Genomic DNA, 26,143 nt, shown 5'->3' with positions numbered 1-26,143 from the left:
GGTGGAGCATGAGAGCACAGTACGAGCAAGGCAGAATGCACAAAGAGACAGTTAAACCAGCACAGCAATTCAAGAGGAGGAGGAGAAAGGCGGCGACAATCGAAGGGGCGACCAGGAGAGAAGCAAACCTTGCCCTTTCCGATCCAGACCTGCGGAACCGCCTGGCAAAGAACGGTAAGACCACGGGTAATAGCTAATGTGTGTAGCGGCAGATGTCAAAAGTACATGGAGCCAGCCTACGCAGATAAGCAGGACAGAGGGAGTCGCCTGCTACTGTGATACTGTCCTTGACTCAGGATACCAAAGAAGCCTTGCAGTTCATCACAGTCGGTGAGTCGAGGGGAGAGCCGATAAAAAAACAAACTATGTTGAATGAAAGTTGCAAAGTGGCTGAAGAAAGGAAGTTCAAAGAACACTTTAACGGCAAGGGAGAACCAGCTGCAAGAGAGGTCCAGCACCCCGTGAGTGTTCACTAGAAAGACTCTTGTAAATCACACACTTGTGAAACTACCCATACCAGAAGGCCTTAGGAGGGCTTTTACGAAAGGCGGTCAAAGTGATCTTACAGGGTTCTTGTAAAATCATCTGTGCAGTCGAACGTCTTTGACTGGCAAAGTGGAGAGAACAAAAGGAATTGTGAAATGGCAAGAGTGAACCCGGCGGAGGGATGCCACTAACAAGGGGAAAAGTTTAAAAGACCCAAGAAACAATGTTTTGACAAAAGTGAACCCGGCAGAGGGATGTCCATTTTGAACAGTATATAAAAGGACATTAAGACGTGCGAATGCTATAAGTAATGTTGAGTGAGAAGGCCGTTGTGAACCCGGCGGAGGAAGGTAACCCCTTGAGAGGGGTCTGACCCCGACAGAGGGGGATGCAGGGGTTGTGAAGTCATCACCCCAACTACATTTAAAAGGAAGCGTGAAAAATATCTCTGAATACAAGCCAGAGTGAACCTGACAGGAGAGAAGCTGATATTCAAGCAGGGTCTGCGCCCAGAAGAGGGGGACCCAGTGAAAGACAAGTCAAGTTGAATCCGACCGAGGGATGCTAAGAATCGAGAGAGGTCTGAGCCCGGAACATGGGGACCCAAGGGTGAACCATTATCACCCCAACGATCGTTTGAAAGGAAATTTAAGTTTGAACAATACATCAGGTCTGAGAAGGAAAGAGCATTTTTGTGCCAAGAGACTCAACAATCGGAAGAGCCTGATAGCTTGAAAAACCGAACTGTCAACTCGTGCTGGGGAAAGTTCGAGTGTGTGCTGTGCTCAGAAGTGCCACCTTATACTATGCTCAAAACGCGGGGAAGGGAGACCCCTAACTAGCACATCCTGGCTATTATTTGTGAACACTTCTTTTCTTTATTGTAACCCTTGTCCCACACGCTTTCTAAATTAGTTCTAAGGCCTGGGAATAGGTTTTGTAGTATAGGCCCTTTTATTTTGACCAGACTCCACAAGGACACCCTTATTTTTCATTTGATGGTCGAAGCTTGCTCCCATCTTAGATTTTGGTAAAAAGCACATGGTAAAAATAAACACCCTTGAAACATATTCACTTCTGTCTGTCTTTACTATTGCTACCATGAGTTCCTTACACTTATTTGTGTCTGATGTAAAGGACTAGAAAATGGGCAGGACAGACACTGTAATAGTGTGCAGTGATCACATATTTTAGGCGTGTTGAATCAGTTTGGTCGACTATAAAGACATATATGCATGGGGTGGGCCTGCGTTGTGGATGTGGAGGGGCGAGGGACATGGACAGGCATGGGGAATGGAGAGAGAGCATGGGATGACCCACACAACGAAACAAAACATTTAACAGGCTGTAACTCCTTGAAACACCTATGTATTAGGGGAAATGAAAAATGTTCTAATGATTGCTCTCCGGAGGCCAATTTCGGTCCTGTATACATGGGGCAACATCGGTTGTAGCAAGCACAGCAGCATTTGATATTTGACGAAGGGGACGTAGATGTGGGTGGAAGGAAAATTTAATAAAGGCTGTCAAGTGGGGTCATCGCTGCTGTCATAATTAAGTAAGGTAATGGAAATGTGGAGATCTATTGATGATATAGATGGAAAATGTGTTGTGAATTTTATAAGTTAATGTTCTAGGTGAAGAAGTGTATAGTAATGAAATTGTGAAATCTTCTATATTTGTTACGTTAAAAAAATTGCTTAAAGTTTTAAATGGATGAAATTAATTGCACAATAAAAATGAATTAAAGAAAACATTGAAAATAGGTCATTCAAAAAAGTTAATAAAACCTGCTACCTTAAAATGTAAAACTCTGTAATCACATGGAAGATCTGCTATTAATTTACTATAGTGGCCTACATCTGCTAGCAGCATTGTGGCCATATTCTCAAACTCTTCATTGGGATGTGGAAACCTTTGCTCAAAAGGTCTGTATGTCTCAGGAATAAAATGTTCTACCCCTTTTAGAGCAAATGTTTAGCTCATTAATGTCTTGAACTCCACAAGACCTCCAAATGGCCAGGCCCCTCCTAGCCTAAATCCTTTCCAGACACATTTTGGAAATTTTCAAAAACTTGAACAACCTCCCAGGAGAGGATGATGGCAAAAGTGAGGGGTATTTTAATAGCCCCTGCTGTTATCAAGCTAATAGACTTAGGCTACTGAAAAATAGGTTAGAGAAATGGATTGTTAGATTCAAGTTGCAGCCGATGATTCTCTTGGCAATGCTGTTAATTATCACCCTTTTGCATTCTTATTTCCAGAGAGACCCGGTACCTGCCCCAAGCCAGACAACTTGTGCGACATTATTCCAGTGAAAACCTCCTGCACCTGTGATTGTGAGTGTCCAAAAGGGCAGAAGTGCTGTCGGAGACCCTGTAGCATTGAATGTACTGATGTCGAGCCAGGTACAGTAGCAGTAAGGGGACAGTACTGGGGTGGACTGAGAACCAAAATTGACCATGGAAATGTTTTTCAAAGTGGCCCCATATTACACTGTTCAAGTGAATGTAGTGATCAAGGTGAACCCCTCTACATAAGATTTGGGGGTTCTCCACCAAAGAAAATTGGCAAGAATTGCTCTAAATAGGGACTTAGAAGACTTTTTGCCTCTATAGAGGGATTAAAAAGTAGTTACTCATGACACAAAACGGATATAGAATAGAAATATTGTAATGTAAGCTTTATAGCCAATGCTTTGCTTGAAAGGTTTGTGGGGATGAGGTGACATGGAAGGAAGGGGTGAGATGACTGGGAGAGAGAGTGTAAGAGGAGCAGGAAAACAAGGCACCCACTGAAAAGAGGCCGAGGCTCACCAGGATCTCACCAGAGTTCCCCATAGGCCAGTCCACCTCTCGGACTGTACAGTGTATACACAGATCATGTGACTTGGTCCATGAGTGCCTGGAATCTTGAGGAGAAATGCACTCAATACAAGAAGCATCTACAAAGAAAATATTATTGGCTTTTATGGTTATATATTAAGGTGATCTGATGAGTAACAGTGTGTCACCTTATGACAACTTCAAGGCAATGAGTATTTGTTTAGCATTTGGACCACAAGATAGTCCATCTCCATGTAAGAGGTGACAGAGTGAACTAAACATATAGATTTAACCCTTTCCAACCCCTGATAGTCATGGCCATCAGAAAGTGGAATTGGGTTAATAAATATCCACTGATCATTTCTCTGTTGCTTTCTCTGGAAGTGATAAAGTTGTGTTTTTTATGGTCACCTGTCTGCAATATCTTTCCTCTGCAGACGGGGTAGCTTCAAATCGGTAAGATATGTGGGGGGGGGGCCCTTCTGAAAAGGTGGATTTGACACAGTTAAGAAAGTGAGGTTGGTTCATAAAGTCTTCTTCCGAGAGGGTGCGTTTGAAGATATTCTTAAGCAACCTTTGGAAAACCCAGGAGTTTTGTCTATTGTGTAGCCATTGAGTTGTGAGGCATGTCGGTGTATATGTGTGTATGTTCAGAGTGTGAGGGCTTTCACAGTCTGTGGGTGCATACGCAGTGGGTAGATGTATGCAAAGGGTTAGGCGGAATGTGTGTGTGCATTAAGTGCAGTAAGGGGGTCTAGGCACACTGCAGGTGCCTTTCACAGTTTGGCATATATGTGCATTATGAGGATTTATGTGCATTGTGTGGATGGAGGTCTAATGTTTGCACTGTGAGCCGCTATGCATACTGTGTGAATGCATGCCGACTAATGGGTGTATGCACGCTGTTTGATTGCATGCATAGTGGGCAGGTTATTGTGTGCTTTCATGCACACTGGCCACTAGACTTGACCTTGCCTCTCCCATAATGACACCCAGGAAGCGGTGCTTGTGTATCGGGGTCCGCTTGTGCCTGAACTGGACACGTAGCGTGATGCCCCCTTTATTTAGAAGACATGCTGAGGTCTCAGCACCGTTTCTCTTAAAGGCAATTTAACACAGCTGTGTGTATGTTTTGTGGTTCTCTTTGCAGTCAGAGACTGTGTGTACAGTGTGAGGGTACATGTGCATTTTGTAGTTTGTGTGTTGAGTGTATGGAGATAGAAGTAGAGATGGAGAAAGATGGTGAGAAAGAGAAAGCAAAAGAGAGGGGGTGACTGGAAACACACACAGAGAAACAGCAAGTGCACCTCTGTGTGAATGTGTGTGTGACTGGTCATGCAGAAAGAGGGAGAGAGGGAGAGAGAGAGGGAGAGAGAGAGGGAGAGAGGGAAAGAGGGAGAGAGAGAGAGAGAACACACACCACATAATTGAAATGGGGAGTTGTTGAAAGACAACAGTGAAAAAAGCTCCACAGAAAGAGAGAAGGATGGAAAGAGAGAGTGAAGGTAAGATAGAGCAGGAGGTAGAGACAGTGAAAGAAATGTAAAAAGTGTTTTGCCTCACATGGTGGGATAGAATAGTGTGTCGTGTGCAATTGGAACAATGTCCTTCCATCGACACCTGTTTTTACGATGGGTGTTTTTAATCTGAGTTTTTGCCTAAAAAACCTTTAGACATTTTTTGGGGGGGGGGTGGGAAAGGGCACATAAAGAGGATGGTGGGTTTGGGAGGGGTACACCCCTCCCCCCCAAAATAATTTTAAAGAAATGTCAATGAGTTATTTCGGCAAAAGCTGCCCATTTACTTATGCAATAAGCAAGGTATCGATGAGCGAGTGCAGTGCCACATTGTAGCCAACTGGTGAGTTATAGAGGGCGGGAGTGAGGGTCACATGCTGAGCCAATCATCATACGGCAGCAACCTCTCTAGGTCTCAAGATAGAAAAAACAGAAACAGTATGGTTTTACACCGTCCACAGCGTGAATATCATAAACATATGTCCTAAGACATGCATGCACATACATAAATACAATTTATGTTAATGTGGTGGTGCTTAACGAAACAAGTGAGGGGTTAAGCAATCATCCGGGAGGATAGCTCAGCGGCAACGTGCTCACCTTGGAAGCAAGACTACACGAAGCAGCAGAGATTCGGTCTCCGGGTCTACCTTTAGAAACCTCTGGCTATTTAAGCGTGTTATAAATACTCAACTGAGACAAAAAAAAAACAAAAAAACAATTACGCAACTAAAAAAAAAACAATTCCTGTAACAGCACCTCGATGCCCACGGGCTGTGTGAGCGCTTTAAAAAATGCAAATAAATAAATAAATAATCAAATCTGCTGCTGCTGATTGTAGAGCAGTGAACCCTTGGAGCCAGAAAAGAACTTCCTGAAATCTGTAAACGGGTTAATGATGCTCTGACATGGCATGGACACTCATGAAGCATGTCGCTATCATGCCGTTGCCCTGGAGGGCATGAGACGGAGGTCATGAGTGCAGCGCATCAACAGCATGGAATCTTCACACACAATGGGGACCACAGTGCATGGTAGTTGGCCTGGAGAGCCTCGAGCGGTGAAGACACTGCACTGCTCTCACCATGGAATCCCATGTAGAGCACTGAAGTAAGTGCCAGGACACCAAGGCACTGATAGAGGAGCCAAAAAGACACCGTTCTCAATGTCTGTTCTCAATGTATTGATTTTCTTGATGTATCCCAGATGTATAAAAAAAATTACCAGCAACCAAAAACACAGTGAAAAATCTGACATGTTAAGAAGTGTGAAATCAGGAGACGGGAGGGTGGCGGGGGGCCTGAGGGGTCAGTATGCAGGCTGTAAGTTCCTTTGCTGACATTGGCGGTGAATGGGTAGAGTGGCCACAGGCGTCAACGACTGCTATCCACGGTGTAATTCAGCACTTAGAGGAAGTGTGGGGAGGGTGCCATGCCTACCCATCATGCCCTCATGACTTGCCACATGCAGGCACTGCCCTCTTAAGGTTCCCTTTTTGGGCATAACACCCTCCCTGCGGGAATTGCAGTTGAACTGAAAACCTGGCTCCAACATTATGACGTGTGCATACGCCCCATCCAGAAAAGGAAGGAGCTCTAATATGGAACCGCAGGGCAGTGATTGCATGAAAAGGCAACCTTGCATGACCAAATAGTCCCACTCGGATTCTCCTCGTTGCTGGACTTTCTTCGTGAGCAGGAGAACCAGCACAAGACTACAGAGCGCGTAGTCCCAAAGCACCCGATCCTCTCTGCGTTCTGAAGCCAAGCTGGCATCGAGCCATCTTTATTGCTTAAGGAGTGAATGTTTGCCAGGGAAGGCCGGCTCAGGAACATGGTGGGAAGACTACAGTACCAAAAACAGCCAATCATGTTGTCAGGATGTGCTGCAACATCCTGATCAGCAGCCCCTCCACATCGTTAGGGGGAGGTCTGCCATTGCGGTCCCAGGGGCAGGAAGTGATGTTGGGCGAGGGAGGGGGGCGAATGTGAGGGACAACAGTTGTTGGCACGCAGTTATTAAAGTAAGATGTGTTTCCATTGTGTCCCGCATATCATTGAACGCATGAGTGAGTGAACGAGCGGTGTGACTGGGAGTTCCACAATGGCGACGAGAAGGTAACCGTCGACCCGGCGTGTCAGGAGGTCTGTCGCCGGACAGCTTGAGCACGTCGGCATACCTCCCCGAGGCTGCCCCTTCACGCCGCCCAGGTCTAAGAAGGCCCTGCGACCACCAGCAGCCCGCTGAACAGCCCGAGGAGGCAAGGCAGCGTAGCCACACTGCCGCCTGCAGCAGCGGTGTCCAGGACCATGCTGAGGCAGATGCCCTGTGGTCCCCGATGGCGCAAGGAACCCAGAGACCACGAGGAAAGCCTGGAGGAAGGCAGTGGCCGCCCATGAAGTGGGAGGGACACCCAGCTGAGAGCCGCCCCAGCCGGAAAGCCAGCACAGTAAGCCTGCAGGTGAAAGACACAAAACGTAAGAGAACCGCCCCAGATGAGAAGGCAGCACAGTAAGCCTGCAGTTAAAAGGCACAGAACGTAAGCCGTGTAGATAAGCAGCTGATGAAACTAGCTTCCCCTGAAGGTGCGTGTAGTGGGAAGCATTCGCACAGAGACAATAAAGCACAGTCTGTGCCCCAAAAGGCAGGGGTGACCCAACAAGATAAAGGCACCACAACCAAAGGACACACACGCAACCTGGAGAAGGGCAAAACCCACAGCGGTCACACCACCACAAATAATTCGACAATACCGCTGAAAGACCCTCACGCCATGCCAGAAGTAGCCCCTAACCCCTGCATCATGTCAGATCCGGTGGCATCATCGGCCTCATCAGCACCTTCAACATCCTCGTCGAGACCAGACAGGGGCAGCAGATGGAAATGCCAATCAGGCCCCGGCGGCAGGAGGGACAACCCAAGTATTGCACATGCCCACTCCATTTGACTTGAGAGATGCCACCAACCTGGGCCCCCTTGGGCCACATGGCTAAGGGACCTCAAATTTTACGTGGGGACCACAGGCCTCGCGGACGACGCCAGACTAAAAAATGCAGTCAGAGACATTGCAGAACTACTAAACCTGGACACCACTACCTACGGAGAATTACATTGCAAGCTATCGGACTACTTTTCCCCCCATACTAACATCGATTACAAGCGACATATATTCCACACCACCAGACAAGAAAAGTGTGAGTCCCTTGATAACTTTGTGATGTGCCTCCGCATCAAACTTAAATACTGTGAATTCCACCGATGCTCTTAACGAGGAAGCGTTGTGATCACAGTTTATAGCGGGATGCAATTACTGCAAAAACAGAGAACACTTGAGGAAATTCTGTCCCTAGCCACGATAGAAGCAGCTGTGGAATCACAGTTGGACAGCCTTGGTGTAATGCTTACCTTGTATCCACGGCGACGCCCCTCGACTGGCCAGAACGCTCTCTGGGACACCGCGCCTTCACTGAAGTTCGTGCTCTCGAGTATCAGTTCTTGATTTCTATAAAGATGCGCTCTCCATCCTGCCGCGCTGGGCAGAGGTGCATTGTCAATGGCACTGTTCCGCTGAGTTTCTTCACTGTTGTGGGCCGGAGTCCAGACCGGCTGCAACTCCACTTTTCAGGTAAGTCTTTAAGATGAGAGCAATGTCTATATTGGTTAAGGCATCAAATAACCTTCTCCCCTTTTCTTGCAGATGTTGAAGGCTGAGAACAAATGCTGGAGCTGTGTTCGAGGAGGTGGGATGGATGCACCGAGCGGCGCTGCGAGCGTCCTTGCAATTGGCTAACCTGTGCTATTGTTTGTCTTGCAGGTCATGAAAAAATCCAGGAAGGATGGGCCCATGGACCCAAAGCCGATGGACGATGCACTGGGGACGATGGGCTCCCAGGCGGACTGGTAAATAGCTTACTCGATGTCTTGTTCACCCTCTGCTTTCCAGAGATGATGCCGGAGGAAGACAATGGATGTTGGATGACTTCGGTTGATGGAGGATGCTGCTGGGCAGGTAAGGATGGCGATGGTTCTTGTCTTCTCTCGCCCGTGCAGGCCAGGATGCTGAGTAGGACCCAGTGAACGTCACGCTGCAAGAGCAGAATAACGCGAAGTACATGCCTCAAATCGGGCATGGTTTAAATAGCCAGCAGGTATCCCAGGTCATTCTGGGGCGGGCCCTGCCTTGGATGCTAGCCCGCTAGTTGCGGTTCCCCATTAGTCCACAAGGGGGCGGCCATGCTTGTCCATTGCCCATTGAAACCCCATCCTTGCGTGTGCCTCCAATGCCAACAGCGCCAGGACTGGCTCCAAGGAATCAGAGGGGGGCCAAATAGAGTCTTTAGGGACCCGTTGCCATACGATGGGGATAAGGTCGTGACACTTGGCAAAATAGCCATACAACAGCCCGCAACATATTAGGACCAAATGAACTGACTGGCCACTTTTGCTAGCCAAGGCAGCAAGCAACTAGAGGCCACCTGCTACAGGTGCGGGTATGAATACCCACATACAGGAGAATGCCCAGAGGTAGGCCAACAATGTGCCGCCTGTGGAGGTTATGGACCACTTCAGGGCAGTATGCAAAAATGTGCCGGTACCCACGCCAAGCAGGCAGAGAACTCAAGAACGCAGAAGGAGCTCCTGCCAAAGCCTGCCAGACATGAGATCAGACAATGACCCCAGAACGCAATGCAGAGAGGACAGAGAATGGAGAAGCACCTATACCAGAGCGGACAGGCGACCAGGGGACGCATTGAGGTGCAGCCAGCAAAGACGATTTGTCAGATACATCGAGATGCAGTCGCCCTTGACCAGCGACACCCCATCATCCGAGGATGACCAGAGAAAGAAGGGATATGTCTGGATGCTTAACAACGAAATGGCCACCCAACATAGCCCCATCCTCATGACGAATATGCGGTGGACATGTTTGCCCACTCATGAATGGCACATACGTACTGGTACTGATTGATGAACATTCACGCTTCCCAGAAGCGTAACTGGTCGAAAGCACAGCCGCTACCTGCATCATCCCAGTACTGGACCGCATGCTATCCGTATATGGAGTCCCGAGAATAATAAAGTCTGACAACGGCCCACAATTCATTAGTTTGGACTTCCAGAACTTCGCAAAATACATGGGCCTCCAACATAGGAAAATAACCCCCAGGTGGCCATTGTTGAAAGGTTCGTGGCCAGCATTAAACAGACCCTACAAATAGCTAACATATTGAATAAACCCTTTGAACAAGCCCTTTACCAACTATTAAGGGAGTATCGACACACCCCTCAAAGTACTACAGGGGCGTATCCGGCTGACTTGCTGTTCAGGAGACCAGTCATGACAAGACTACCTGAGGACCCAAGACCAGAGCTCCCAACGTCGCTGGAACAACAGGCCAAAAGAAACGACACGGAAGGGAAAAAGAAAATGAAGGACACAGCTGATGCGCAAAGAAGGGCCCAAGAGTCAACACTGGAGCCAGGGTATCAAGTGCTCATAAGACAACAGAAAGGGCGAAAAGAGGATGCGTTGCTAACAGTGACACAAAAGAAAGGCAACCTGATCACAGCAGAGGGAGAAGGCCACTCAGCAACAACGCACAACGTGTCCTACTTCAGGAGAGTGGCAGCCCCAGCCGCACCTGCCTGTCGAAGGGCAGAAGATAGTTCAGAGGGAAGATGGCAGGATGAACCCTATCTGGGAGACAGTGAAGCGTCCACACGCCTGCCACCTGTTGGGCAAGGGCAATTCCACAAGACGGGGCTAGGCCGGGGCATTGGAAAAAGGTATGGGTGTTTGGAGGTGGAGCAAGAGAGAGTTTGGGACAGACTGAAAGAGTACATATTCGGCTGGTGCAGAAGAGGAGCTGGCACAGGAGGGAGAGAGTAATCTTGGAAATCAGAGGTAGAGGAGGTTGAGAGAATTCATGAGGAGGTGAGAGGAAGAATATCAAGAGAAGTGAGAGATGACAGTAGCAGGGGGTGAGGAGGCACAACTGGAAGAGTGACGAAGAGCTGATAAGTAACTTTGGGGAAGGTGATGAGGAGGAACATCGGAAGAAGAGTGGAGGGGATGGTGAGGAGGAATATCAGGAGAAGTGAGAAGGGTGGAAGGAGGAGGGGATGTATATTTAGATTAGGAGGAGGTCAGAGATATCACCAAGAGAACGAAAGAGGACAAGCATTAACACAGTGATGTCTTTATTGAGTGGGCAAACAGGGCACGTGCCCCCATCCACCCCATCCTGGTGAGGGCCCACCTGCTCTACAGCTTGGAGGGGGGTGCTGGATATTGAGGGGGGAGTCTGGTGCCCAGCCTGGAGTCCTGCTGGCACTGTTTCCCCTCCCTGCCCGTAGCCCCCAGCAACCAATCAAGTGCTGGGGTGGGGGCACAAGTTCACTGTGTGCAGCTTGGAAGCCGGCCATGGTGGGTCCAATTGGATGGGGTGTTAGGCAGAATTACATGCAGTATCCTTTGGGAACTCTACACACAATTAAGACTACAGGTGTAAGCACAATCTCACCTTTGGTAGAAGTCTGTAATACACAGTTTTTGTGGTAGCACGGCTGAGCAGCCAGGCTTATCTCAAGAGGGATGTGAGCAGTACAAGGTGTTACACAAAGGACTTGCAATCACAGTGGTTCAAACAAACACTCAAGGTTTCTTGGTAAACCAATAAAAATTTATAAGCAGCTCAATATCACACTATAATACACTACAGTACCAAACCAATAAGTTTCTGAACAAGTTAGGCTGCCCTGAAGTGGGAGCAAAATGGCACTTCAGTAACTTTAAAAAGGGGGTAAAAAGCCAAAGGTTATAAGAATTAAACGCAAATACTTTCTTAGACAGGGAAAATAGTTTCAGTCACTAAAAGAGGCAATTCAATTCAATAGGCCTGGGCCAGAGTCAGTCAATGTATCAGTGTGTTGGATAGGATAGTATAGTTCTGGTAGTAAACGGTTAAGTCTTTGCCAATGTTATTAGAAGTAGTTTGCACGAAAAAGAGTTATATGTCTGATTAGGAGCGAACAAGACTCCAAAGATGGGAAAGTTTCACAAACTTTCACTGCGGCAGAGAGGATTTCTCAACTGTGTTTGCACAGTACCTTTGTATGAAGAAAAGCTGTAGCTGAGGCAAATGTACCTGGCAGTTCTTGCAGATCTTGCTGTTCCTGAGCCTCAGTCATGGGGACAAGAGGGGGGATGTCGGGAGGTTCCTGCACTGCATGGGGGAAGGATCCACAAGCTTGGCAAAAAAGACAGTTTAAGGTGCAAGTGCCTTAAAGTCCACAAACTGGTATCCTTTTCAACAGCACTCTGAAGAAAATTCGACCAGTATAGAGATGGTTCCAGGTGGCTTGCGAGTTGGTTGTTCCCACCAGCTCAAGGGAAGAAGTCGTCCTTGAAGGGGCTTCTTTGTCGAGGGAGTTTCAGGCTATTCAGACCTACAGAGGGTCTTCACCGGGCAAACCAACGGTACAGGAGTTGCAGCAGTCGTCTTCCTTCAGCTCGTCTTTGGTTCTTTCGTTCCAGTGGTCGACTCTGCCTTCCAAGTCCCAGAGACCTGCGTTTAAACTGTTTTCTCCCATTCATTCCAGCCTAGCTGTCACTCACCCAGCAGGGTGGCTGTCCTTGCCGGACAGTCAGCCAGCCAATCACGCCAGAGTGCATTCAGGTCTCCTAGGAGACTAAGCACAGGGAGTTTCGGGCACCTCCCTTACATCCTGTCCACCCCAGACACTCAGGCGCCAAAGGGGGGGCTTCAGTACTGAAGCCCGCCAAAGGCAAATTAACAAAGGGCCCAAACCTGGTTTGGTGTGCAGAGACAAACACTAGAAGGACCTTTCCAAAAAGAAATGGCGAAAAAGTCAATAAGAACCTGTTTTTACAGCGGGGGCTCAGACGCCATCTTGAAAAACATGGCAATTTAAAAAAGACTAGCAAAGTCAATTTAACTTTACATTCACTGGGAGACAGTAGTCAGTCCCGGAGAAGGTATTTAAACCTTTGGCAGTCTGAATGACATCCCTGTGCCACTGCACTAAAGTGGTGTATGACACACAAGAAAAAAGATGATGCCTATGGAGTTGTCTAAAACTCCATACCCAAAGAACACCAAAGTAAAACGCACATCAAAATACATGAAAGAGTCCTAGAAATCCAGCAAAGTTGCTGGGGGTCTCAAAAGGTAAGGGAAATTAGCACATTTATGAGAATTCTCCCTAACCTGGGGTTGTCAGCCAGCTCGTGTTTAATATGGCTGAGGATCTGCTCAGCCACAACATCTGCTATCAGAATCCCTGCAGGACCGAGTCTGCACGTGCAACAACAAGCAGAGCCCTAGGGTCTGAAGCAGCAGGCCGGGCCATCAGCAAAGCAGCACCACAGATCCTGTGGTGGTCAGTGAGAGACAGAGGCCCGGATGGACCGGATGCTGGAGATAAGCAGTAGCCAGCCCCAAACAAAAAGGGTAAGTCAGTGACAGTCTTGACTTTCTGCATGCCCTTGAATTGCCATAACGGGATTCCCCAAATGGAATCTGGCGAATGCTTGCTCCTTGTGCCTCCTCGCCACTTGTATAACGTGCTGCTCATGATTCTGAGCTCTGACACTGTTTGTGCTCCCCGCATTAGTTGCGCATGTGCTGCTGCACGAAGCATACATAGGAGGCACCATTTAACATGAAATACGCTATATTCATTTCACTATGGGGCACTGTAGGGTCAGCTCTCGCTGCAATTTGTGCCGGCCAATAAAAGGAATGTGAAGCATCACTTATTTCCCAAGGCTGTGAAGTGCACTGGCAACTGCCCCATAAAATAAGCTAAATTAATTCATGTGATGGGGCTTTAACCCTACAAAGCAGCACCTAACATCCTTGTGGCACTAAACTCACAAACATCTCAAAGTCTTCAAGAATGCAAGCAACACTTTTCTTGTAATGTGGATTTGTGCTGTGTAAAACCATAGCATCTCCTCTCTGCATAACTGGTAAAAGAAGTTCAGCTCTTCCTTTTGGCATGTCTGGGCTCACCGGCAACATGGCTCACTGGCTCTACGGTGCTCCTGGATGCTTATAGACACCAGCTCCGTCCTGCTCTACAGGAATCACCGGCAACATGGCTCTGTGATGCTCTTGTATGTTGACACCAGCGCCTTCCTGCACTACTGGAGTCGCTGGTATCTGTGGGCCGTGGCTCAACGGTGCTCCTGGGTGCTTATTGACACCAACTCCTTCCTGCGCTACCAGAGCAACCAGCATCTGTGGGCCATGGTGCTCCTGGGTGCTTATTGACACCAGCTCCTTGCTGCGCTATTGGTGTAACTGGCATCTGTGGGCCGTGGCTCACTGGCTCCACAGTGCTCAGGGGTGCTTATTTGCACCAGCTCCTTCCTGCGCTACTGGAGTCACCGGCATCTGTGGCCCGTGGCTCCATGCTTCCTTTACAACAAGTTTGGAATTTGGTTTATTTTAGTCTTCCTAAAAAAATCAAATACTTGACAGAGTTTTAAAAGGACATAGGATGGTGCGTGGTGCCATCTGCATGGTTAAAAAAGACTTGCTGTCATTTTCTTTTAGCCAAGGCAATATAAAAGAAAGTGTGACTGTCTCCATAACAGAAAGGGTTAATTCTCCAAACTATGTGAACAAACTCCCGTCTTGCCAGGAGGTTGCAGGTGCAAACAGCAATTATTTGCAGTTTATACAAAAAGTTTAATAGTTATGAACATGAAATGTTCTACCCAGATGTCTACTTTATTAAGTTATCTCATCCCCAAATCTCTGCTTTGTAACATTTTCTGGAAAGTCAAAAACACATTTTAGGTTGTGACTCTTGTCCCCAAGGTCGAATTTTGATAAGGGTTACTTCAATAAATACCTCTGTTCAGCTGTATTGTAGTAATACTTGAACCATTACGGTCGTCCGACTTATGATTCTTTTTTTTTTTTTATAATTAAATCTGAAAAATATTTATTATTTGTTGCTGTTTCCAATAATTAAAAGATCTAGATGTATTTCACTCAAGACCCACTTTGTATACCAATAAAGTAATGTCATACGTTTTGGGCGTCTTCATTTAATGCCGGTCTCCGAATGCATTTTCTAACATAGGTCCGGATACCGACCTGATGTTTGCATTTTTTTTAAAAAATGTTTTTAAAACTTTCTTTACAAAACTATAAAATCACATACATTACAATACACTCCATAAGACATTAAAAGTACTTGAAACCATCAAAACACATTTTTTTAAAACAACTAATTACATTGAAGCATATAACCACACATAGCCCCCAGCCTAATTCACCACATCCCCAGTCACCTCCCCCAAGCGCCTATTTACATAAGTACAACACCAAGTCTAGTATAGCTGAAGAAATTTACCCCAAATTTTCTCAAATAAAACCAATTTCCCTTCCCTTCTGTAAAGTGTCCTCTCCATAGCCGCCAAGTCATGCATTTCAGTCAACCATGTCTCAATATTCAGAGTCAATACCGACTTCCAGTTCCGCAAAACAATTTTCTTACCGATCATTGCCCCTCGGAACAACCACTTCTTCTGATTCTGAGTAAGATCCTCCAGAGACTCACCCCCCAATATCACCATTTTGAAATCCAAAGCAGGTAAACCCTCAATCACCACATTGCACACCCGACCAGCCTCACCCCAGAACAACCTCACCAACCTGCAGTCCCACAGCATGTGCTCCAACGTACCTGCCACATGAATACACCTCCAACAATCCGAGCTCTCCGACATCCCCCTACTCACCATTCTCTCCGGTGTCCAAAAAACCCGATTAAGAATCTTTATCTGTCTCGACCTCTCCGTGAGCCCCAAAGAACATAACATTTTCACACATCCTGTGCCACGAATCCTCAGAAATATCCGAACCAATTCTCCTACCCCACTTCTCTCTCAGCAAGTCATTACCATTGTAGTGCGACACAATCTCTTTATAGACTCGACTGGCCAGGCCACCTTCCCTCCCAATCGGTTTCCTGGTAAACAAACACAGATCAATTTTACTGTCAAAGTCCACAACCCCAATTGCCCGTTTCAGCTTCATATAATCTGAGATCTTAAAATTCTCTATGTCAAAGTGCTGCTGCAATTCCCTTGCAGACATCCAAATACCATTCTCAAACAGATCAGCCACCCACCGCACTCCACCCAAAAACCAATCCCCCCAAAAAACCACATTACCATTGATCCGAATAGCAGGATTAAACCACAACGACGCACCAGGTTCTCTAAATGCGTCCACACCCAAACATTCACAAATACCTTTCCATGCGCTCCTCAAATTCTCAATCAGCGGATCTTTCCCACACTTCTTTTTTGAAACCGAAGTCAAGACCGCCCGCGGAGTCAACGGTCCAACAAAGCTAGTCTCAGCCTCCACCCACACATCCTGCAATTCATCCACGAACGGAACCAAAAAATCAGACATGAAGGCCAAGTGGTAGGCCCTGAAATTAGGAACCCCTAAACCACCCTCATTTAATGGCAGTTGTAATTTCCACAACTATAATTTTGGAGGCTTCTTATCCCACAAAAATTCTTGAAGCATCCTGTCCAAATCCTCCCAAAATGAAGATGGTAACACCAAAGGAAGCATACCCAGAACATAATTAATCCTTGGGGCTGAGATCATTTTCAGGGCGTTCACCTTGCCCCACAGCGAGAGATTCAATAAACCCCATCTGTCCAGCTCAACCCTCAACCCACTGCATACTGATTTCGTATTTTCCGAGATCAAGTCTCTAACCACGGGAGATAACCACACCCCCAAGTACCGCATCTTATCAGGACACCAATGAAATCCCAGGCCCACCAGAAATCTCTTGTCCACAAAAGGTGTCAAAGGCATAACCTCCGATTTAGTCCAATTAATCTTAAATCCTGAGCACAGCTGAAAATCAGCCATAATCTCTATAAGTGCCGGGACAGACCTCTCCAGATCATCCAGAGCCAACAGCATATCATCCGCAAAAAGTCACATTTTTTGTTTCAAACCCCAACTCGAAGGTCCCACCACCTCATCCGCCTCCCTAATCGCCTCAGCTAATGGTTCTATGGAAATCACAAATAATAGCGGCGACAGAGGGCACCCTTGTCTAGTTCCTCTCTCTAGCACAAACCTCCCAGATCGCAAACCATTAGTGTTAACCTCAGCCGTGGGAGCAGCATACAGCAGCCTAATCCAAGAAACAAATTTTGTGCCGAAACCCATCCTTGACAAAACCGAAAAAAGAAAATGCCAATTTATTCTGTCGAAAGCTTTCTCAGCATCCAACGACAACATAGCACAATCTCCCTGACATCCCTCCGATTTTGAAATAGTATTCAATACCTTCCTAATGTTACTAGAGGTCTTCCTACCTTTTACAAATCAAGATTGGTCAACATGAATCAGTGTCGGGAGCAGATTTTCATTCCGAATTGCCAATAATTTTGCCAGAACTTTGTTATCAACATTTAAAAGACTAATAGGTCTGTAACTTGTGGGCAGAGTATCATCCTTTCCTTTCTTCCAAAAAACAGAAATCATAGCATGCCTAGTAGAATCTGGTAGGACACCATTATCAAATGACTCCAAATACATGTCTCTTAAGAGCCGAAGTGCCGATTGAGGGAGCAATCGATAAAATTCAGCTGGAAACCCATCAGGGCCGGGGGATTTCTCCACATTTATCTTACTAATAGCCTTCTCAATTTCCTTAACTGTAACATCCGCCTCCAGTAGTACTGAATCACGGTCACCTATCCTCGAGAGATCCAATCTTTCCATCAAAGCTTCACCCCTCCCGGTCACTTCAGGTTCATTCTTGTACAGATTCACATAAAAGTCTTGAAAAACCTTATTTATTTCACCAGGATGATATGTAATCTTACCATTCCCATCACGAATCGCCAGTATTGCCCTTTCAGCATCCCTCTTCCTCAGTCTATAAGCCAACCACCTATCACACTTCTCACCCTTCTCGTAGTAAGCACATTTAAGATAAAAGTGACATTGGTCTGCACGTTCATCTATCATTGACTTCAGCTCTCTTCTCGTCTTTTTCAATTCTTCCATCACTTCAGCCCCAACCTGGCCCGCCATAACTCTCTTGGATAGAGCATTCAACTTTACCCCCAGCAATGCCTCCCTGTCATCAGCCTGCCTCTTAAGTCCACTAGAAACAGCATTCAAGTGCCCTCTCATTGTACACTTCAGAGCCTCCCAAACCATACTTGGACGAACTTCCCCCGTATGATTACTCGCCACAAAACAATCTATCTTCCTCTGCAACGTATCCACCACGTCATCTCTGTGCAATAAGGCAACATTCAACCTCTAGGAATTACGCCTCTTTAGGGCATATCTCAACCGTAGCTGCAGAGTCACATGCGCATGATCAGACAACAATATACTGCCAATTTCGCTCTTCTTATAAGATTCTGTCATCTTGCCGGCCGTTAGAAACATGTCCAGCCTAGAATACACCGAATGTGCTCCTGAAAAAAAAGTATACTCACGAGAGGTCGGATGCTCCAACCTCCAACCATCTTTTAGATCATGTTCCAAAACGAAATCATCCAAAGCCAAGTGCTGCCTGTCAGCACCCCACTTAGCCGAATTCCAAATCCTGTTCATACTGGAGTTAAATACAACATTAAAGTCACCACCCAAGATAATGTCCCGCGAACCCATGTCTTGTAAGGCCTGCGCTACTTTTCTAAAAAAAAAAGTTCCATGATCCAGTGACGGCGCGTACATATTACATAGAGATACCAGTTGGCCCTGTACATCTATTAACAGAATCACCATCCGCCCATCCCTATCCGACATCTCTTTCAAAACCTTTATAGGAGTGTTCCTCCTAATCAGTAACGCAACTCCTCTTGATCTCGAATTGAATGAAGCACCATAAACCTTCCCCACCCAGCCTACCTCAGCCTTTCAATCTCATCTTTCATTAAATGTGTCTCCTGTAAGAAACACATATCCGCCTTTAACTCATGCAAATAATGCAACACTTTCACTCTCTTCTTCACATTATTCAACCCATTACATTCCATGTCACAAGTCGTAGATCATCACCCATCTTCTTTCCACCAAACCAATCCCAGCACAAATTCAACTGACCAACTATTAAATCAGAAAGACCTGGTGATTCTTGAGAAAATTAAAACCTATGATTGTCTGTTTAAACTAATGGGAATATTCAACATATATGCAGATCCTGCTTTTCATTTCACAGCTAAGTTTATCTTCTTCTTGGAGCATTTGCTCTAGACTCGGTTGCTCTGTTGTTGATTTTAGCCTGAAATCATCCCATCAGCCTTTCTTCTCTTAGGGCTAATGGCCATCTTATTGTTTATCTCAAAGAACAGGCACTTAAGTCATGCCTCTAGAAACAGACACTTATCTTTGTGAAGGTTACATTTCCTCGGGCACATGAGGCCTTTTTAATATAATTGCGTCTTGCGGGCACTGGTTCATTTTCTCATCATGATATGTTCCTTTTGTTAACTCCATGTGTTTATTATTTCAACTGCCCATTGCACGCACATCCCCATCTGTGTTTGCAAATGCCATGCTTTCCGTGTAGAAAATGCCTTTACTTTTCTTGGCTTTATCAATCACATGCAAGGCCCAATCAGAAAGTGGATTTCTCTTTATTTGAAACAGCGTAGGGATATGTGGCAGATGCAAATTAAATACTGCCATTTCAGTTTGACATTCATCTCGGCTTGTTTTCAATTTCAATAACCTTTTTTTCTTTTAGGCCCAACATGGCTAAATACAGTTTCCTTCATTTTGGGCAAAATATATCCCACAGCGTAATGGAGGAGAGTAAATAGGAACGTTGATAATTGCATTGCACACAGCCTTCACTCAGTCCTGTATGCAAAGATAACACAAAGGTGTAGTTGCAGGACTTCAAAAACATATGAAGCCAACATTTCCAGAACATCACTTGGAGGCTTTCTTATATTGAAAACAAGCATTGGCAATGCCAAAAGTTTGAGAATTTATGTAGGTAGCGGGTTCAAAATTTTATGAATACCTGGGCCTCTAATATCAGTACCTGGCAAATGCCTAATACTGAGACACAAGCCAACACTGTTGGCTTTTTCAATGCTTGTTTTAACAGGACTTCAGTGAAGGACATGCATACTGCTTATAGAGTGGCTGAAGGCAGACCTGTTTAGGACATTTTTATTAGACCAGTAGAGCGTTTACTGCTGCCAACTTTTTTACTGCTCCAATTAATTCATTAACTCTCAGAAGACTGCTTTGAAAAGAAAACTGGTAGGCACTTTGACCAGAGAGTTTATGGTAAGTCTTTATTAAAGCAAGCTCAAAAATGTCCTGCGAGGCAGTGTTTTGGGAGGGGACAGGCAGGAAATGCGTGGGAGTCGTCATAGGGATAAGCATGGCCATGGGCAGTCAATGGGCGGTCAAATAACCAAACAACACCTACAAGCTTTGTGTCCCTCCTCACTTGCTATTTCTTCTTATTTGCACTCTAATGCAACACATTCCTCTTCCTCAGTTTCTTTAATGCTCATTACTGTGCATCACAAGACATAACCTCTAATGCCAATAAAGGGAGTTGGCCTCATTACGAGTCTGGCGGTAACCAAGCCGGAAATAATGGCAGGTTACCGCCGGACCCGTATTACCATTCCACCTCTGTGATTCCTGGAATCACCGGGGCATTATGACCCCGGTGACCTGGGTATTCCAGAGGCGGAATTGTGTAAATCCCCATTCCCATGCAGTCCCATAGGACTCCATAATGATGACAATGGAAACACCGGTTCAGTCTATGACAGAGCCAGTGTTTCCAAGTCCGCCTGCAAGCGGGTGTTGTTAAACCCGCGAGATCAGACCTGGTGGGAGTGACACCTCCCACCTGCAGGACTCTTAATCAGCCGGTGCGGAAAGAACGGTGGCAGCAGTTTTACCACCACCGTTCTTTCTGGACCGGCAGGGTCATAATGAGGCCCAATGTATTAACTGGTGTCATGGACTCCACCAGTTACAGTCTGGATGGCATTTCCTTGCACCAGGGCTTCACATCCTCTGGCGTTGCTTGATGTAGATTTGCACTTTCATGATGTTAGTCCCTATATTTATTTGCGTTGGACTTGACTGCCATAGTTATTTCCACACATCCTCAGTGAGGAGGCCTTGATAAGGTAAGACTGCACAGTGGTAGCAGAGTACTCTGGTAGTTGGAGGATCCTGAGGATCAAAACCTCTGTCGAATCCTAGTACATCTCTGCCAATTATTGCTTCATGAAGCGTGGTGTGGACATTGGGCGACATTTTGATGCTGGTTCCCTTTGGGCAAGGAGGTTCCTGTGAGGATATATCTTGAGGCCCCCTGGAGTAGGCTGGTATCTCCAGCAGTGCATAGCGAGTGGTCCAGAATGAGAGTGGGGGAACACGTGGAGGAGTGTAAGACACAGGGAGCAGGAAGCAGTGGGTACCAAGAGTGTATTACTCTATTTTTCAAAGGGTGTTCTAGTTTAAACAAAGTGAAAAGGTCTTTAACATAGCATCCTCTAGGGGAAAGAGGTCAAAGAGGTGTGTAATATTAATACTTCATTAACAACTAGATAATCCATTTAAAGCCTAGATGAGTACCTGTTGAAGATTTGAAGATGGCATGGGTGTTTTATTTATTTATGTATTGGGCATTTGTATGGTGCCTATACACTAGTCTTGGGAGTTGGAAGGGGACATGGGTCTCGGGGGGAACATAGGTTTCGGGGGGGTGCCCAAGGCAGTCTGTGCACCGTGCCCCAAACTGTTAAGATGTCCCTTTGTGTACAGGGGAATAGATTGTATTGTAGGAAAATCTACACCAAAGAAAAGGGTGCAGAGAAAAGCGTGGAACAACAACAAAAAGAAATGCAAACTGTGGTCTTGTCATGGTCACTTTCCCAGGATCACAGGAGCGGCACCATCAAGTGGAGAGAGCAGGGGGCATCATGGTTCACGCACGTCCCTTTGGAACATTTATACATGGGGGGCCTGGTTGGATTCAGTCCTTGCTCCTTTGGTGCCAGGCTCATAGAAGAACTTAAACAAGACATTTTCATTATGGGTAGAAGTGCTTGGAATGGAACAGGAACTCTTTTATTATGGGCAGGAATACTCTCAAGAACTCTCCTTTGTGTGTAACTAGTCCGGGTGTGGTCTCCATCTGCATCTGCACGTGCAACTGCTAGGGTGTGGCATGCAGGACTGTGCTAGGGGGGCGTGGCATTAAGAGCTCCGCTATAAAAGCCAGCCCAACCCCAAGGCACACGCTTCGCATTGTTCTGCACCTCTGCATGGGATTCATCTTACCTGGAGAGATCCTGCCATCTTCATCCGTACTTACCATCTGGAGGATCCTGCTCTCAACTGTACGCTTCTTCCTGACACCGCGGCTCACCTGCAAACATCTCGGAGTGCAAACATCTTCTTCCTGGGCCCGCGGCTCACCTGCAAACATCTCAGAGCACAGACATCTTCTTCCTGGCAACGCTGCTCATCGGCAAACATCTCGGAATGCAGACCGCATCATCTAGGCACCACGGCGCGATGCACGTCATCCGAACTTGCAACACCTGCAAAAAAAAGGCTAAACACAAGGTTAGACACTTAACAGACATTACGTTAAGGGTGTGCGCCCATTAAAACCTTGAGCCTTCCCTAAAGCCATCACTCACCTGCTGCTGGACATCGCGGTCACATCCATCTTCCGCTCAGTCACGTTGCGCACCTCCACAGCCATTGTTAGGCCGCATTTACACCTATTTGGGAGAAAACAGCGAGGAACGTTATTTAGTGAAAAACAACACTGAGAGCAATAACATCAAGACATTGAGAGGAAGAAGAAAGAGGACAAAGACAAGAGACATTGAGAGAAAGCAGAAAGAGGAACTTAGTCGCAGCTGGACTGGACTATTACTGAGGAACCAGTGAAGGAACTCGATTCCATCAACAAGTGCCCCTGCCAGAAGTAGCAGGATGGAGAGCTCATCATTCAAACGTACCAGGTGAGCCTTATGGGCCGGTACGTTCCCACAGAAATCACACCTTGGGTCGAAGGGTTTGGGCGATACCACAGTCATCTATCAGTGCATCCACGTTTTCTCATATCCACGCAGGAGCAGTGCCACCGATTGTCGCCACCCATAGCTGATCCGCAGGGGACGAAACCAGAAGGGGGTGATCTAACTCCAGGGAGGGCTGCAACCGTGCCCCACAAGGAAATGTTCGATGTTAGCAGCCCACCTATATGTTCAAAGTAAATGACAGGCACAAAAATAAATATTTTTAGTTGCAATCAGATTTTTATAATGAAGCATACATATACATTAAAGATATAGGGCCTCATTACAAGGAGTGCGGTAGAGTGAAAACGGCGCTGGTAGAGCTGCCGGTGACATTTTCACTCTACCGCCTCATTACGAGGTCTGCTGGCGGGTGCCGCTAAGGACGTCTGGTCAGACCAGACGTCCTTAACGGGACCCACTAGCAGACCAGGATGCTAACAATGGGCCGGTAATTAACAGGCACGTTGTTAGCATCCTCCCCGTTCCCATTGAGCCCTATGGGGACTCAAATGGGAATGGGGATGTACCGGGTCCGGGTCCCGTGAAAGGGAATTACTGGGCCCTCCAAGGTCGGAATGGCCCAGTAATTCCCTATTTCTGGAACCCAGACCCGGTACCCGGTTTGGGGGTAGCCATGCCGCTAAAAACGGCATGGCTACCTCCAAACTTGTAATGAGGCCCATAATCTTTGATTGCAAACAGAAATGGTATAATGTTGACCTGTTTTGTGAAAATGTATAAGCAAGAGGAAAATAAAATTACTGTTAAGTCTGCATTTGTGAATGAAACTGAGGCCTGGACAGTCAAATGGCATTCCTTACTTGCAGCTACAGCAGTACAACAATAGGGAGGGGGTAGATTGCCTTCCCATGAGAAAAGTGTGATCGCTGGCTTTGAAGCTCCACCATAAATATTATGATGCGGATTGTTGCCTTGTCTTCGGAAACAGGCCTGGGTGATAAAAACAAATACAAACTTACAACTGCCATCTGCCTCTGATATTAGGCCACAATAAATACATCATTAAATGTACACGAAATAGGCTCTAGAGAGTGTGACTAAAATGATAGAAAGTGGTTAGAATCATTCAGGGAGCAGGGATGTATGAACATTTGGCCATGAGTAACTAAACCTCAAAGAACTTGCACCAGCATTCACAAGAGTCATAAATGGCACACAGCTCTCAAGTGCAAAAGAACTAACATTATATGATACCAGTAGTTCTGTTATCACTGGAACTGCAGATGACATTTAATATTTGTTAAATAAGAAAAAAATATCTGCCTTTTGAAAATACAAATGTATTCACATATATGCTTGTAACATTTGAATGAAGGTTGCAGAAAGTAATTTTTTTAAAAAAAGAATTCTGGGTGAATAGCTCAATCAGCTGAATGTAAAATTATATTTTTTGATATTGTGATAATTAGGTAAATTAGGCAAATGTGGATATTATTTTGCATAAAAAGTACACAATAGTGATTCATATATCCTAGCATCCGTACCAGCGGGCCAGATACCATAAAATGGAAATATTATTTTTGTACAAAAGTATCAGAGGGCAAAACAAGAAAACCTATAATATTTGAGAGTAATCTAATGAAATGATTTGTAACCTGATCATATGTGAGGAACATGATGTTTTCAGAAAATTACAATTGTTCAATGTAGAAATATACAAGATGATATCACATCAAATGGGAGGGAAGTTTATAAATCACGCCCACTAGACTTCCCTCTTAATTAATTTGCTCAATGAGTATGCAGGTGGTGGTTTACTGGGGTGTCACTTTTGGAACACTCTCCAATCACAGCCACTGACTAATTAGACTAGAGATATGATAAACACCTCTAAAGGGAGTGTTTCTATTATCTATACAAGTTAAAACCCATAGATTCTGGACACTGACTGGCACACCCACTGACTGACAGACTGACAGAAGGAGAGAACGGAGAATTGATGAAAACAGACATCAGAATGTAGTAGATTGCTTTACTTTGGACCTATTTTAGATTATAAGTAGAACACTGTAAGTGAGGCCTACCTGGAGTTAAAGACCCAGGCCTGCTTCAGTGGAAAAGACAGCGGACATGCTCAATACAAAAAGAAGGGGACCGGGCTGTAGAGGGAAGCTGATACCATCTTGCCCAGCAATACCCACCTATTCCTAGAGGAGGGAGATTTAAACCCACCCTTAAGGGTGTGACTACCTATCTATGTGACAACCAAGAAGAAATTCCTACGTAAGTATAATGCCAAGCGGAAATATAATTTAGAGGAGGGTATACTCTGAAGAGGAATAGATCAAATCCTGGCCCCTTTTTATTAACTAACTAACTAAATAGGTTTTTATATAGCGCATCACTCACCCGCAGGTCTCAGGGCACTCATAAGGACAGACAACAAAGAAACAAATCATCTCAGTGTAAGGGGGGGTTGAAAGGTCACTATAAATAAAGTGACTAGCAAAGTCCTTTCATATAGCAGGTTACTCAGAAGTGCTTATGGGTGACCTTAGGCTTAGAAGAGGAATGTCTTAAGACATTTTCTAAACTGCTGCAACGTTACACATTGTTTTAGGTAAAGCGGAATCGCATTCCAATTTTTTGGGCCCCATGTGTCAAAGCTAGCTCCGCCTAGTTTCTTCATGATTATGCGTGGCTGAGTCGGTAGCATCTGACTATTAGATCGCAGAGCACGTTTTGGTATGGCTATTTTTAAACTAGTTTTTAGATATTCCGGAGCATTGCCTGAGAGACATTTAAAGACTATAACTAGCCCTTTAAAGTTTAGTCTCTGCTCTATAGAGAGCCACTGTAGTTTTTTTTCAATGTTCTGTAATGTGGGATTGATGACTCAACCCACAAACATCCCGGACTGCTCCATTTTGTATAGTCTGAAGGCGCCTGATGTTACCTTTGGTAGTTCCTGTAAGAAGGCTATTGCAGTAGTCTAACTTGGTGTTAATTATAGCTGCTGCAATTGACACTCAATTAGCTTCTGACAAATAAGGACGTATTTGCCATAGGAGGTGTGTAAAGAAGGCACATGACGGTTTAAGATATGACACATGCTTCCTAAAAGTTGGGTGAGCATCAAAGAACACTCTGAGGGTCTTTACATGTTCAGATACTAGAATGTTGTTACCACCTATTTCAAAGGCCTTATAACAATCGTCCAGATTTCTTTCAGC

General features: G+C 45.8%; 1 protein-coding gene across 1 annotated transcript in view; it reads left to right on the top strand.

The window, feature by feature from the left end:
* The first annotated feature begins 2,583 nt into the window (after positions 1-2,583).
* The window catches only part of LOC138452784 (WAP four-disulfide core domain protein 3-like), a 238,655-nt gene continuing 215,095 nt past the window's right edge, over positions 2,584-26,143 (top strand). The window contains exons 1-2 of the mRNA XM_069605125.1: positions 2,584-2,602; positions 2,751-2,894. Coding sequence (XP_069461226.1) covers positions 2,584-2,602; positions 2,751-2,894 — 163 coding nt within the window. The remainder of the gene's footprint in view (positions 2,603-2,750; positions 2,895-26,143) is intronic.

Source organism: Ambystoma mexicanum, chromosome 4p, assembly GCF_040938575.1.
Source record: "Ambystoma mexicanum isolate Mex_15411 chromosome 4p, UKY_AmexF1_1, whole genome shotgun sequence".
In the NCBI taxonomy this organism is placed as follows: domain Eukaryota; kingdom Metazoa; phylum Chordata; class Amphibia; order Caudata; family Ambystomatidae; genus Ambystoma; species Ambystoma mexicanum.
Note: the sequence above shows the minus strand (reverse complement) of the source record. Positions and strands in the feature narration are given on the sequence as shown.